Below are 13,847 nucleotides of genomic sequence, written 5' to 3'. Positions count from 1 at the left end.
GACTTTATAATTCCCCTTGATCTTTTCTGCGACTGCACACTTGCCACCATGGAGTGGAAGCTGTGTCCAATGCTTCGACAAAAAGAACACAAGGAGAAACAAAGAGCTGATTCAAAGGGACAGCGATTTTAATGAAGAATAGTCACAGTAATAGATTGCTCAAATAGCGTGTATTGCACATGTGTACACATTTATGCACTTATATATACACGTGTATAACAAGTAGTATACACACTTGTATTGTCGCAACAGGAAAGCATTTGAAAGAGAACACAAGAAATTAAGGAATGTGCTTTGATCATTTCAAAACATCGGCATTTTAATATGACCAGAGGAGAAGAGAAAAAGGGAAAAGAGGAGTAGACAGAGGGGAGAGAGATAGACAGATAGATAGATAGAGAGAGAGAGAGAGAGAGAGAGAGAGAGAGAGGGGGGGGGGGGGGGGACAAAGTACATTAAAAATATAAGGTTAAAAGACAGTCACATAATTTAACTTCCAACCACGGAAAGTGGAGATTGAAACACCAATGCAGTGGAAGGACACAAATGTAAGAGACACCTCTCTTTCAAAAGTCAAAAAATATACAATTACTCTTTAAACCTTGACGATCATAGGTCACTACATATACACAACGTATGAAATATCAATAAATATACATATTTACTGAATAGCAAAATAGTGTGGCAGCAACAATAAAGCTATCATCAATGGTGAATGAGCTGAAATCTTCAGAAACACACACCCCCACACACACTTTCACACACACATATGGATGTCTTCAGGTATCTGCTGTACTGTTTGTGAGGCCACTTGAATGAAACTGCAGTTTCTATTTCTATTGTGTGTGTGTGTGTGTGTGTGTGTGTGTCTGTGAGTGTGTTTTTTTCCCAACATCCTGTATGTTAATGATTTTAAACTGTTCAAGTGTTGCAATATCTGTCAGACTGGGATGTGTGTGTGTGTGTGTGTGTGTGTGTGTGTGTGTGTGTGTGTGTGTGTGTGTGTGTGTGTGTGTGTGTGTGTGTGTGTGTGTGCGTGCGGGCGTGCGTGTGTGTGTAACAAGCCCAGTCGGTCATGAAAACAGTCCTCTGGTTAAGCTCCTCCCACCGAATTATTCAGCCGATAAATGTTGAAAAGCAATATGGGTCGAAGATGTACAACTGCAGCACAAACTTCAAATGGTCAGTGTTAAACATCAAACCATTACAAAACAAGGTCACAGTAGTTCCTGAAACAGTTAGCATGTCCCCATACATAGTAATCACACACATGGGAGAGGACGAAGTGTGTGTATTTTACAGTATGTGTGTGTGTGCTCACGCTGGCCATCGACAGTTTAAGATGTGTTTCAAACAAAGTGTTGCAGAACCAACCTCCTATTTATACCTCAGTAATCCTGTGATGCTGAGGCACACATTTTCCAATGAGAGTCCACCAATGATGAATGCCAACATTACAGAAGTAACTGTGTGTGTATGTATATGTGTGGAGAAAAGCGTGTTGGCTAATGTTTGGTGACATCGCCAACTGGAGGTGGATATTCAGAATTTTACAAAGAGCTTCCACAAAGACAATCGCATGGTGATATTATCATCTAGTAACACACTGTTGAACAGGTTTGGTAGTGACCCGCCATCATGTTCTTAGATCCAAAGTGATTTTAGCCATAGTCAGTGTACAAGATGTACAGTATGATTGACTTCCAAGAAACAGTAAGATATCATCAGGAGAAGGGGTTGTGAACACGTTTGGATAGACTTGAAAACATAACAATTATTGGCTGGATTTAGTATTTTTTTTTTTTTTCAAAGAAAAAAAAAAAGCAAATTTCCTCTGCAATCATTTCTGACTCCAAATAAATAAGTAAAAAAAGAACAAGGGATACGAGTCAAGAAATGTGTGTTAGAAATTCAACACAAATTGAAACACACACAGACCCACAAAGAAAATGCTGCTCTGAAAACAGCAATGCCTCAAAAAGGGTAAAGAGATAATGCACCACATCCACTCTATTGGGTCTCTCTCACTGCTGAGCGTCCAACACCCATCACTACGGTGGATGATCTCAAGGCAAAACAGCTCAAAATGCCCGGAATCATCTCTGTCCCCGAGCAACTGCAAAAAAAGCAGAGGATGCCACTCAATCGGTAGCTGAACCAAACCTGACAGCAACCCAGGCCGACATTTGCACAAACCACAAAGCAAAAGCCTGAAGGAAGAGTTCAATACATGGGGTGATGAACACGCCACCAAGAACCTTGTGGTATTGTTGGGTTAAGAGTGTATGTGTGTTTTATGGTTTTGTTAAGTGGTGCTACACCTTATTGCCTAGAGGAAATCACCATTGTGTGTTTTTTTTTTTCTAGACAGTTCTGAAGGGAACAGAGCTTTCCCTGACAAAGGGCTGTTCCACATTCCTGTGCAGTGACAAAAACAAAGACGTCAATAAAAAATAAACAAAAACACAAATAATACACTGTGCTTATGCTCTCTCCCAAAACATTACGCCTCTTTTCAGATAAGCAAGTAGTTGAATCCAACCGCTGTGGATTAACACTGATATCTGTTTTTGTCTTATTTTATATATATATATATATTTTTTTTTACAAAAAAAAAAAAAAGATTTCCATAAAAAAATGACCATGTACAGTTTTTTTTCCTCTCAAAACCAATGGAAAAGAAATAGCTCATTATTGACTCTGCCTCCTGAGGAGGAGAGCAGGCAATGGAAAACGCATACAATATCTACAGCCAAGAGGAAGGGAAATCACATACGGATTGGTCGTATTCAGGAGTTTGTTAGTGTGTGTCCTGCAGGCTGCCCAAGAGCAGAGGATGGACATACAAATCAACATGTAAATAAAAACAAAAACAAATTCAGGCTGCAGGCCAGATGACCATATAGCCCTTAGAAAAGGAGCTGCACTCGGACAAAAAAGAGAGAGGGACACAAACACAGAGAGAAAGAGACAAATGGAAGAGAGAGAGGGATGAAGAGGAGGAAGAGAGAGAGAGAGAGAGAGAGAGAGATGGAATCCAAGCTGTGCTCATTGCCTGCATGGCTAAAATGGCTAACAAAAAAAATAAACTTAAGGCAATTACAACCAAAACTTCAAAACTTAAACAAGATAAATGGTAAAAAACTGAGTGAAAGAGGAGAGTAAAACATGCAGATTTTTCTTTCTCCATTCCATTGTTGGTGTTTTTTATTATTATTATTATTATTATCATCATCATTATTATTATTATCATCATTAGTATTATTATGTCTCAGAAAAGGCACCAAGTTCTTTTTAAAAAGACGTCTCTGTCACGCTGAGTACCCACCATTGGTAGGTCAGGGACAGGACAGGTCAGGGTATACAGTCTTAGCAAAGCCACTGCTTCCTACTCAAACAGGGCTGCCAACGGGTTAAGTGTCATTGTGTAAGTGTGTGTGTGTGTGTGTGTTTGTGCGTGAGTGTGTGTCTGTTAGTGTCTCTGTGTGACAAGACCAGTCAGAGTGTGTGTCCAAAATTAATCTGTCGTCTCCTGACAATGTCTTGTATCTACTGTGATAATGTGGGAGGCACAGCAGCCTCAAAAATCAATTGGCCAAAATTAGAGGAGAAAAACGGTTGTCAAGGGGGATTCCTGCATGGTTCTTACCACATAAGCCCAACCACAGCAATTATCAAACACATGACCGAGATATTGTACAGTATTTATATATAAATATATATCAAGCATGTGTTTACAAGACACACATACAGAACCACATATAAGCCTATACATACATCGTATCCATATATACGATTGTGTGCTTCTTTGAACAAATTACTGTACAGACAAACATGTATTCCAACCAATAGACAAGTAGAGGAAAGAGGTATGCATGTTTGTGACAGAGAGCCCAAAAGTTTTCAAAGTCTTTGTTATCATTTAGCTGGGAACATATTTGGGATCAGTGTTTGTAAGTTACAGTGCGTGTGTCAATGTTTATGCGTGTACACGTGTATGAGCTATTGAGCATATACATAAGGTTGTTGAAATATTTTTGCTGCTTGTTGGCTTTTTCCATTTTGAAAATGTCCTGACGACTGTTGTGTTTTCCTCTTTGAAAAAGTAGCACAGGAAATGTACATAGCCTCTTCAGCCGTTCCAATGACAATATGCCAGTGCCATTGTCTTTTGTGTGTTGTCGTTGCTGTAGTTCGCTCCAAAAAAAGAACAATAAGTGTCATATAAACAAAGGCATAAGCAGAATGTCCCGCCTCTTCCTGCCCTTCCACCAGCCAATCAAACAAAGTCTCCCACTGGCCCCATGAGAGAGCGAGTGCATGTTTGTTTTCTCTCACCAATCACCCCTCACCCAAACACACACGTGTGTACACACTCACACACAAACACGCCAGTACGCTGACCTGGAGACAAGTGTGTGTGTGTGAGACACAGGTGATGCAGGCACAGGTGAGGCGATGTGTCGCAGGTCCCGACAGAGGTGGAAGGAGGAGGGGTGTGTGTGAGGAGGGGAAAGAAGTCACTCTGGGACACTGCCGCCCAGTCGCTGGAGACAAAAGAACTGCCGCAGGTCGCGACACATCCAGTTGTCCTAAAGCGCCGGCTCCTCCTCCATAGGCTCCTCCACTGACCTAAAACAGGAAACAGGAACAGGGAGACAGGAAGTGAATATTACTGACTGACAGTGCTCTCCATCAACATGCAAAAGTATAGCAACATCACACACAACGTCAGTAAAAAACACTGTTTTAATTTCACTAGCCTGATGTAGCCATACTCTAGTTCAACTAGAATTTGAGTTGATCTGGTCATATTTTAAGTTATTGCACTGTCAATATCTTGGACAAAACACGCAATAGCAACATTTAAAACATCTAGCTTCTCTAGTGATGGCCTTTTTGTTGTAAACAAAAACAAAAGTGTGCTCAAGTGACATGAATGACTAGGCACCATTGCTCTCACTGTTCTCACTTATTCATTATCGTATAAAGCCTGCCCAGACGATTTGATTGGGCTACAGAGTTCTCAGGTTTTTTCTCTCGAATTTCCCGACCTCTGTGGGCAGGGTTACATTTGGACCAGCTTCTGGGCTATAAATTCACTGTTTTAAATGATAAACTGTAAGTAGTGCAGTGATGATGCTCTATCGATAAAGGCATTTCATTGTCATTTTCCCATTCCTGCGTGACAACAGTAGAGCAACAGAAGGTTGCCACAAAAATGAGACACGTGCATCTGCAATGTGCGAACCGCACCTGATCTCCGTGACAACAGCAGCCTGCTCGGCGTCGACCGTGAGCGAGGCCATGGCCGTCACGGTGTCCGCTTCGTCCTTCTCTCTTCTCTGGGCGTCCAGCAGACACTGGCCCACCGTAGGAGCCAGCCGCTGCAGGGAACTCCAGTGTTTACCTGGCCAGAGATAGAGAAAGGAGGGAGAGAAAGAGAGAGACAGAGAGAGACAGAGAGAGAGCAAGACAGAACAAGAGGCAGGGACAGAGAGAAGGACAGGAAGAACAGGATTGAGAGATGGAGTCAGAGAAAGACAAGAACACAGACGGAGAGAAAAAAGACTGAGTGAATACCACCAATAATCGATCATAAACTGGAACAGATCTGGCCAGTGTAAGAAACAGTTGATCCGCCTGGTACTAACAGGGCCACACTGGTGGGCCGCTGATACCGCATGGGAATTACATGGAGCCAACATGGCGGACTGAGGGTGTGTCTGAAGAGGCAGCACAGTGCAAGTGTAGGTGAGACTCACTCTGGATCTCTATGACCCTCTCCAGAGAGGCGGCTGCTTTAGGGCACGACTTCTCCTGCAGGACGGACTCTGGCAGAGGTTCCAGCTGGCATCACAAGGGTTAAAGTAATGGTCACATTGTCAGTAACTGGTTAATCAAAGTATCCTGGTTAATCCTATGTATGATATATACTGATGTACTGCTAGCTTATGGACCTTACTTGATATTGTATTTCAGCACATACAACATGGCTCTATGTGTGTGTGTGCACATGTGTCTCATCATGCACGTGTCTGTATGTGTGGGCACAGCTACAGTACACAGGAGTAGGAGGAACGAGTAGGAGGCGATGCATGTGTGTGTATGTGTGTGTGTGTGTGTGTGTCCATATGTGAATACCTCATCTCCCAGGAGTGCTGACACACAGGCCTCAGAAGCGTCACAGATGGCTGTGAGGTCATGCCCCCCCTCCAGAGCCAAAACCACACGCCCCCCCGCCAGCGTCATCAGTTGCTTTGTGAGGTGGCCGAAACCTACACAACACAAAACACACACACACACACACACACACACACAACACCACAAGATCAGTTATCAAACACCTCTATTCCACAGGTAAGATATCGCATCATTACATCATTTCACTGTGTGGGCAAACCCATGTGACCACGCAGAAACAGAAATACACACACACACACACACACACAGATGTCAATGGTGCCATTTAATTAAATGTATGTTAAATGAAATTCATTAAATGTGTTCATTTGTCCCATAACACTTTCATGTTTGCGCCTGTCTTTCTGTTATAAATCTTCTTACTGTGTTCTCAAAGAACCCACTAGTTGATGATACAGCTCCATTCACTGACTCAAAGCGTAGTGTGTCTGTCATTATGTGCCAATCCTGCGCTAATACTTTTCTTATGCTGCTCTGGTACTCTATCACGACGTCTTGCCAGAGCCAGACACTCACTAAAATTACCCGGTGGACTGCTTGACTGCCAGTACATGTCCCGGTGACTAAACGACACAATCATGCTCATATTAGCGCTGAATATTAACCGAGTGAGTCATCTTCTCACTGCTCCTGACAGGAACTGATGTCAACGTCAGAGCTTCTGGCTCCAGATCTGGAACCTTCCGCGGGAAATGTTATTCGTGGCGGCTCGAGTTGGGAATTGGGACGTGTGCGCTCTGCAGGTGGCCTTGCGTCGTGCACCAGTGGTGTGAAAATAGGACTGCCGCTGTGTGACATGTAATAATAATGCGCAAGAGCGTCACAGTCAATGGGTGTCAGTAGAGGGCGCTAGAGGCAAAGAAGTCAACAGAGAGCCCAGATGTGAGTCAGTTGTTTTCTGTTCAGGGGGTTGTGGACGGGAACATGTTTTTGAGGACACAAGCTATAAAACACAGGCTTCACTCATACGCCAACACTCACAGACACAAATACACACACACACACACACACGTACATAATGTCAAGAAAAGCGAAGAAGAAGAGGAGTAAAGGACAGAGAGGAGGATTCTAGGAGACACACACAGCGCCAGTGTTCACACATAGCACAAATGATCAGTCTCCAGCCAAACATCGCATAGGGGAGCGATGAGTCATGGCAGCCTGCAGGAGGGTGGGCTTCTCGGTGAATGAATCGTGAGGAGTGCTCACATGGACACAGACGGAGAGAGAGATGAAGAGAGAGAGAGAGAGGGGGAGAAGGAGGGAGAGAGAGATGGTGAGAGAGAGGGAGAAAGGGAGACAATGAATGAGATGGATCTCGGAGAGAGAGAGAGAGAGAGAGGGAGAAAGAGGGATGGAGACAGAGGGAGAAAAGGGAGACACTGAATGAGATGGGGAGAAAGAGGGGGAGAGAAATGGTGAGAGAGAGAAAGAAGGAGAAAGGGAAATAACGAATGAGACGGATCTCTGGGAGAGAGCGCGAGAAAGAGGGATGGTGACAGAGGGAGAAAGGGAGACACTGAATGAGATGGAGAGAGATGGTGAGAGAGAGGGAGGAAGAGGGAGCTGATGAGGGAGAAAAGGGTACACAGTGAATGAGGCAGAGGGAGCGGAAGAGAGGGAGCAGGAGAGAGGGAGCGAGGGAGAGACAGGAAGACGTGGAGGAGGGGGGGCGAACGTGGTGAGCTGCTGCAGATGCTGCAGTGTTACTCACACTTGGCCGTGACGTTGTAGCCGCCCAGAGGGGACTGGTGACCCTCGACCGCGTCGAAGCCGGCCGACACCAGAACCACGTCCGGAGAGAACTCATTGGCGATCGGCATCACCACGGTCCTACGAGAACAGACAAGCCAGTCACTGACCGCACCAATCACACGGATGCCCTCACAGACCAGCAAAACTGAACGAGATGGGGTGTGTCATCCTCAAGACTGTTAGATCAATGAATGGACTCTGTGAACTCAGCGTTGCTAAGCATAAACACATTATAGTCCGTTGGCTACATTTTGTATTAATCGTAATTGTCATTTCAGCATTCTATGTTTACTTCTACAATGCAGAGCAAGAAGCTTCTTTGTCCTTGCGTTGTAGGAATTCTTTTGAAAGATCTACTGCTGAAAATGCTCTATACTGATTTATTTCTAATTTTCTATGCAGACAGACAGACATACCTGAAGGCTGTTAAGTACTCCACATCACCCATAGGGGGCTCCACTCCACCCGTCCAGGCAATGTTCACATTGAAGCCCACACCTGGCCCAACTCCCACCTGCACACGCCCACACACACACACACACACACACACACACACACACACACACACACAGAAGAGAAAAGCAGCTCTAAGCACTTCTTGGCCACTCGACTGTAGCAGTGACAGTGTCCTTGAGGGTGGACCCCCCAGCCTGAGCGAGCTGTGTGGTTGTGCTGCTGTAGTCTTTCCTAAATTAGTCTGGGGTGGCTGTTAATTGGCTAATGCTGGAGGCAGCATACTGGAGGCACAGATGGTTCCGGAATTAATCCCATTCAGGACGCGAGTCCTCAGGAGCCGGCGTGAACACTGCTGTCCCCTTCATCTCATTTCCACATATTCACCTCTTTAGCGAAGCCTTTCATTACAGTTAGCTCATACAGTGCTATGTTATACAATGTTTACATGTTATGCATTAGGCTACTTATGGCTGTGTAGCTGGTTTAGAGTTTATTTCATGCAAACCACCATACTGCCACCATGACGGTATACTACATATTATTTCAAATGAAATACTAATACTAATGCAGCTGATGTATTCCTGAATATAGGATGGAATGACTTCACAAACACATTTCTATTTCTCATGGTAATGAAGACTGAGGTTCATCTGAAGGCCTCAGGCTGAAAACCTGTGACCTCATCTTTCAGCCTTGACCTCCACTACTGACCTCCTCAGGAGCGCCGCTCCCGGGAAAGAAGTTGCCGTCGTCGTAGCGATGGAGGGAGATGTAGAGTACATTGGGATCGTTGTAGAAGGCCTGCTGACTCCCGTTGCCATGGTGAATGTCCTAAGGTTTCAGGAAGAGAGTGAAAAGGAGGGATCGAGAGAGGAAGTGTGTTATAAAGGATATTACCATAAAAAAGAGAGAAAATGTCACACTTTAACTTCTAGCTCTCCTTAGCTATGCAAACAGGTTCTCTGCTCTTTCTGATTCCCTATAAGCTCATGCATCTGCTAACACACCAGCCAATGTAGCATTTCACGGATCTCCTTATATGAGCTAATGTCTAGGCATCTGAAAAAGCTACTGCCTCGATGGATATGATTAGAGATTTTCCAAACAGAGAACGGACTAGGTGGCAGAAGGAATGACGAGGATGAAAAAGGCAGAGAAAGAAAAGGAGAAGACAAGAGGAGAGGCAGAAGGAGAGAAGTAGTCAAGGGGACTAAATGCAGGCAGAGGGCTGAACACTCACCCAGTCTACAATGAGTATCTTTCCTACTCCAAGTTTCTGCTGCAGGAGCTTGGCTGTAATGGCCACTGAGTTGAAGAAGCAGAACCCCCTGTGACACACACACACACACACACACACACACACACACACACACACACACACACACACACACACACACAGATATATATAAACCTTTTTTATAAAGCACAAAGTAGAAGGGTGGAACAACACAGAATGTTCAGTTATGAATAATTCAGCTCCTCTTCTGGAGTAGAGTATTTCAGACTCAAACAAAGTGCCACTGTCAGCAGCCTTCGGTGACATCAGCCTGACCAATCAACTGCCACCCCCCTCCTTCCCGTTACCCACAATTCCACAGGGCTACTCACATGGCTGTGGACTCCTCTGCATGATGCCCAGGTGGACGCACCACGGCGAAACCGTTCTGTTTGTTCAGAAATACGAGGACAGACGAGAAGAAACGATGGTGCAAAAGTTAGAGACAGACATTTTGGTAATTTTGGACATTCTCTATACTGAGGGAGTGGCAACATATGTGTGTATGTGTGTGTGCATGTGTGTGTGTGTGTGTGTGTGTGTGTGTGTGTTGGTGTGTGTGCATATATATTTATGTGTGTGTGTGTGTGTGTGTGTGTGTGTGTGTGTGTGTGTGTCTCACCTTCAGTTCTCCGGCGGCAACCTTGAAGGCCAGCTCAATGACGCAGCCCACAGCCATGCGGACTGCCCCAGAGGAGTGCATCTCGTTCCAGACTGTATCGCTGTCCACCTGCAGTGACCAACAGACACATCAAGCACTGCTCCACTCATCCTATCCTATCCTCTCCTCTCTCTCTCTCTCTCTCTTTCTCTCTCTCTCTCTCTCTCTCTCTCTCTCTCTCTCTCTCTCTCTCTCTCTCTCTCTCTCTCTCTCTCTCTCTCTCTCTCTCTCACCATTACATAGTGAACACCGTCACCAACAAGACTAGTCATCATGACTTCATCAGGGATCAATGCATTTCTGACTGGATATACTGAAAACAATGATACACTGTATAAAGTACACTTCTAAGTAGCCTTCTGAGAAGTGACTCTACCACTTTCAGGAAAAAGGGCAACTCACCCCGATGCCTCCACAGGGCAGCATGGCGTACATTTTTTGACTCATCGGCCCTGCAGAGAAAACACAGACGTTCCATCAGTGACAAATTCAAAAGCAATCAAGCAATTCACCATGAACTCGCTATTTGAGTGACTTGCCCGATCGAGGGGCATGTTTTAAGAGACAGAGGAGGCTTCCAGACTATGGGGGGGGGGGGGGGGGGGTATACAGTATGTGCAGTGTCTGCCTATTATTCAGAGATATGCATCCATACCAGAGATAGGTTAGGGGTGTGATAACTAGAGACTGGGGTATGACTGAAGGCACGACTCTGCTGACGCGCACCCTGACGTCTTCACTGCCATGCCTACCCGCAATCTCCCCCACCCCCGTGGTGCCATCTTCCTGAGAATCCCTCTATCTTGACCCCCCCCCCCCCCCCCCCGCTCCTCCCAACACACACACGTCACATGGTGAGTCACACTCATTCAGGAGGAGGGATGGGGGATATAAGGCAGAGGGTTATGGGTGTGTGTGCATGTGTGGGGGCGGGGGGGGGCTCTTGGTCCTAAAAATACCATCATCTGTCTGGAAGCAGGTCTAGCCCACAGACCCAGGCCCCGACACACTACACTAAACGTCTGGAGGTAAAAGCCCTGCCTTGCACCACTGCTACTGCTAATAAAATATACGTACTGCTGATATCTCAGAACAGGTTTTTGCACATACAGAATACGACCAGAGAGGGTTAAAGTGGAGCGAGAGGCGCAAACGTTCGACCATTTCAGCATTTGAACTGTACTGCTTGCCAATCTGACAGAGATCGATATCCCACTATGACGTCTTTGTGACACGCCTCTTTAAGCAGACAGGAACTGTTTGAATTTTGCTTCCATAGAGATGCATTATGTTGCTCTATCTTGTCAGTAATGAAGGATCTTTGATACGACCCATACATGAATAATACAAAATACACAGACATTGAAATTATTCGCAATTCATAATATTGGTGCATGAATTGATGGTGTGTGTGTGTGTGTGTGTGTGTGTGTGTGTGTGTATGGCTTTGTTCTCACCTAAGAGCTTCTTGCTGTCTAGCTTCTGTCTGTTCAGAGGACTGGTTCCGTAGAGCAGAGTGTGGTACTCTGAGTGAACCGTCTGAATCTCATCTAGAGTGGCCTTCCTGCCTCGGATCCTCTGTGAACAAACAAACAAACAGATAAACAAAACAAACAAACAAACAAACAAACACAACACAACACAACACAACACAACACAAGGCATTATCATCTGGGAGAGAAACTGCCAGAGTGATCTCTAAAAACTGATTGAGCTTGATGGCAGCAGTGGCACCATTGATGATCTACCAAACAAACAAGTGAATGCATCTCTAAAGAGAAGTGTCTGTGTGGCATTTGTCTTCTATGAGACGCCCGAATCTTACAAAGGACATTTCCCTGAGTTTTGTCAGTTTGTCATCAGAGCGAAGGCACTACATGTGGATGTTTCATTGCAACCACACACACAGCACACAGAGGGTGCCTCTCAACCACTCTCCTCGATCCTCGATGCTCGGTCCTCCAGGCTCGTTCCCAATGATCTACAACTAACACTGGATAGACTATCCCATTGTTGACGCCCCCATCATTCTTTATCTAGATCAGTGGGAACGAGGACCGAGGAAGGAAGGGGAGGATGCATAAAAAGACGAATGAGAGGCACCCAGAGTGTGGAGAGGCTACCGGTGGTCCTCCAGGGCAGCAGGGGGCGCACTGCAGTCTCACCTCACAGCGGCCCAGCAGCCCGGTCTCCTGCAGCCGGGACCAGACGCTCTGGATGCGGCCCGCATGCTCCGGGTGGATGTGGGTGTTGCCGCACATGCACTGATGCTTCAGCATCAGCGTGTCGTACACCAGCCCTGCCACACGAGAGAGAGAGCCAAGAGGGGTTAATATGTAACCGTTTACAAGAAGTGTCAGACAGACAGACAGACAGAGACAAGACAAGAATGGATGGATTCGTGGACAGACAGAGAGAGACAGAGAGATAGACTCAGACAGACAGACAAGAGAGATAGAGAGTCAACGCTGCTCTGAAAAATGGACAACCTACTGGCACTCATCTGAGGAGAAATAGCAGCTCCATTTGATAGATGCAATTCTACGAGAACCCACTCAGTCAAATTTGAATGGCGAAGCTCTAGTTGTATGTGTAGTGTTGGCTACCTGTAGTGAAGAGGTGCTTGATGGGGATCTCTGCCATGGGGGCTCCCTTAAGACTGGCAGTGGCCGGGGAGGACTGGGCCCTTCCCAGGGGTCTGTGGGGCATGCCAGTGATGGAGAGAGAGGCCTGGAACACATTGAGCTGCTGAATGTGGTGTTGGTCTGAAAACTGCGGAGAAAGAATACAGAAAGACAATGAAGATGATTAAGACACTTGTTAGACTTTTTTCCATTTGCTAATGTCAGGTTTCTTAAGCTTCCTGAAGCCAACCTTTATCATTAAAGATTAAAGATAAATCTCTGTATCTCAATAACCTCAAGCTATTGACAGTGTTTGAAGCACTGAAGAATTACTAAAATGGAAAGCAGAACAAGGTCTTGATCTGCTTTGTATCTTGCTCACATATTTACACATTCCTGTTCAAATGAAACCCTTACAACTGCAGTGCGATTGATGAAAAGTTAACCAATTAACCTGTGTGTCAACACAACTGAATGCTTCCTTCACAAAGAGCTGACAGTATCTCTGTCACTCACACAAGTTCCACAAAAAATAAAAAAGAAAGAAAGAAATAAAAAAAACAGAAACGTAAAAGGTAAGAGTTGGCCTTTCAGGGTGACGAGACAGAAAAACATCCCCACAAGCACCAGCGGGAGGGAGAGAGGAGCGAGCCCGAGGAGAGAGAGGGAGTAAAAACAGAGATGGAGGGGACAGGACAGGAGAAAGAGAAACAGAGGGGGGAGATCAGCACAGTGGAGCTAAATTAAGCCTTGAGCAGAATAAACAGAACACTCTAAACAAAGACCACAGCGCACGTGTGCAGTGCACACAAGCAACTTTCAAAAGGCAGAGTGTGTGTGTGTGTATGTGTGTGTGTGTGTGCGAGTGTGT

General features: G+C 45.4%; 1 protein-coding gene across 6 annotated transcripts in view; it reads right to left on the bottom strand.

The window, feature by feature from the left end:
* Window positions 1-110: 110 nt before the first annotated feature.
* The window catches only part of hdac5 (histone deacetylase 5), a 34,788-nt gene continuing 21,051 nt past the window's right edge, over window positions 111-13,847 (bottom strand). For all 6 annotated transcript variants that reach the window (XM_062531621.1, XM_062531626.1, XM_062531623.1 and 3 more), the window contains 14 exons: window positions 12,959-13,124; window positions 12,518-12,651; window positions 11,810-11,930; window positions 10,755-10,804; window positions 10,314-10,421; window positions 10,024-10,079; window positions 9,656-9,743; window positions 9,127-9,246; window positions 8,376-8,473; window positions 7,919-8,037; window positions 6,145-6,278; window positions 5,766-5,850; window positions 5,257-5,410; window positions 111-4,632 (listed from right to left, as the gene is read on the bottom strand). In XM_062531621.1, the coding sequence (XP_062387605.1) occupies window positions 4,593-4,632; window positions 5,257-5,410; window positions 5,766-5,850; window positions 6,145-6,278; window positions 7,919-8,037; window positions 8,376-8,473; window positions 9,127-9,246; window positions 9,656-9,743; window positions 10,024-10,079; window positions 10,314-10,421; window positions 10,755-10,804; window positions 11,810-11,930; window positions 12,518-12,651; window positions 12,959-13,124 (1,473 nt within the window). In that variant the 3' untranslated portion in view covers window positions 111-4,592. The remainder of the gene's footprint in view (window positions 4,633-5,256; window positions 5,411-5,765; window positions 5,851-6,144; window positions 6,279-7,918; window positions 8,038-8,375; window positions 8,474-9,126; window positions 9,247-9,655; window positions 9,744-10,023; window positions 10,080-10,313; window positions 10,422-10,754; window positions 10,805-11,809; window positions 11,931-12,517; window positions 12,652-12,958; window positions 13,125-13,847) is intronic.

This window comes from Sardina pilchardus, chromosome 3 (genome assembly GCF_963854185.1).
Source record: "Sardina pilchardus chromosome 3, fSarPil1.1, whole genome shotgun sequence".
Lineage (NCBI taxonomy): Eukaryota > Metazoa > Chordata > Actinopteri > Clupeiformes > Clupeidae > Sardina > Sardina pilchardus.
This window is presented reverse-complemented; position numbering and strand designations above follow the sequence as displayed.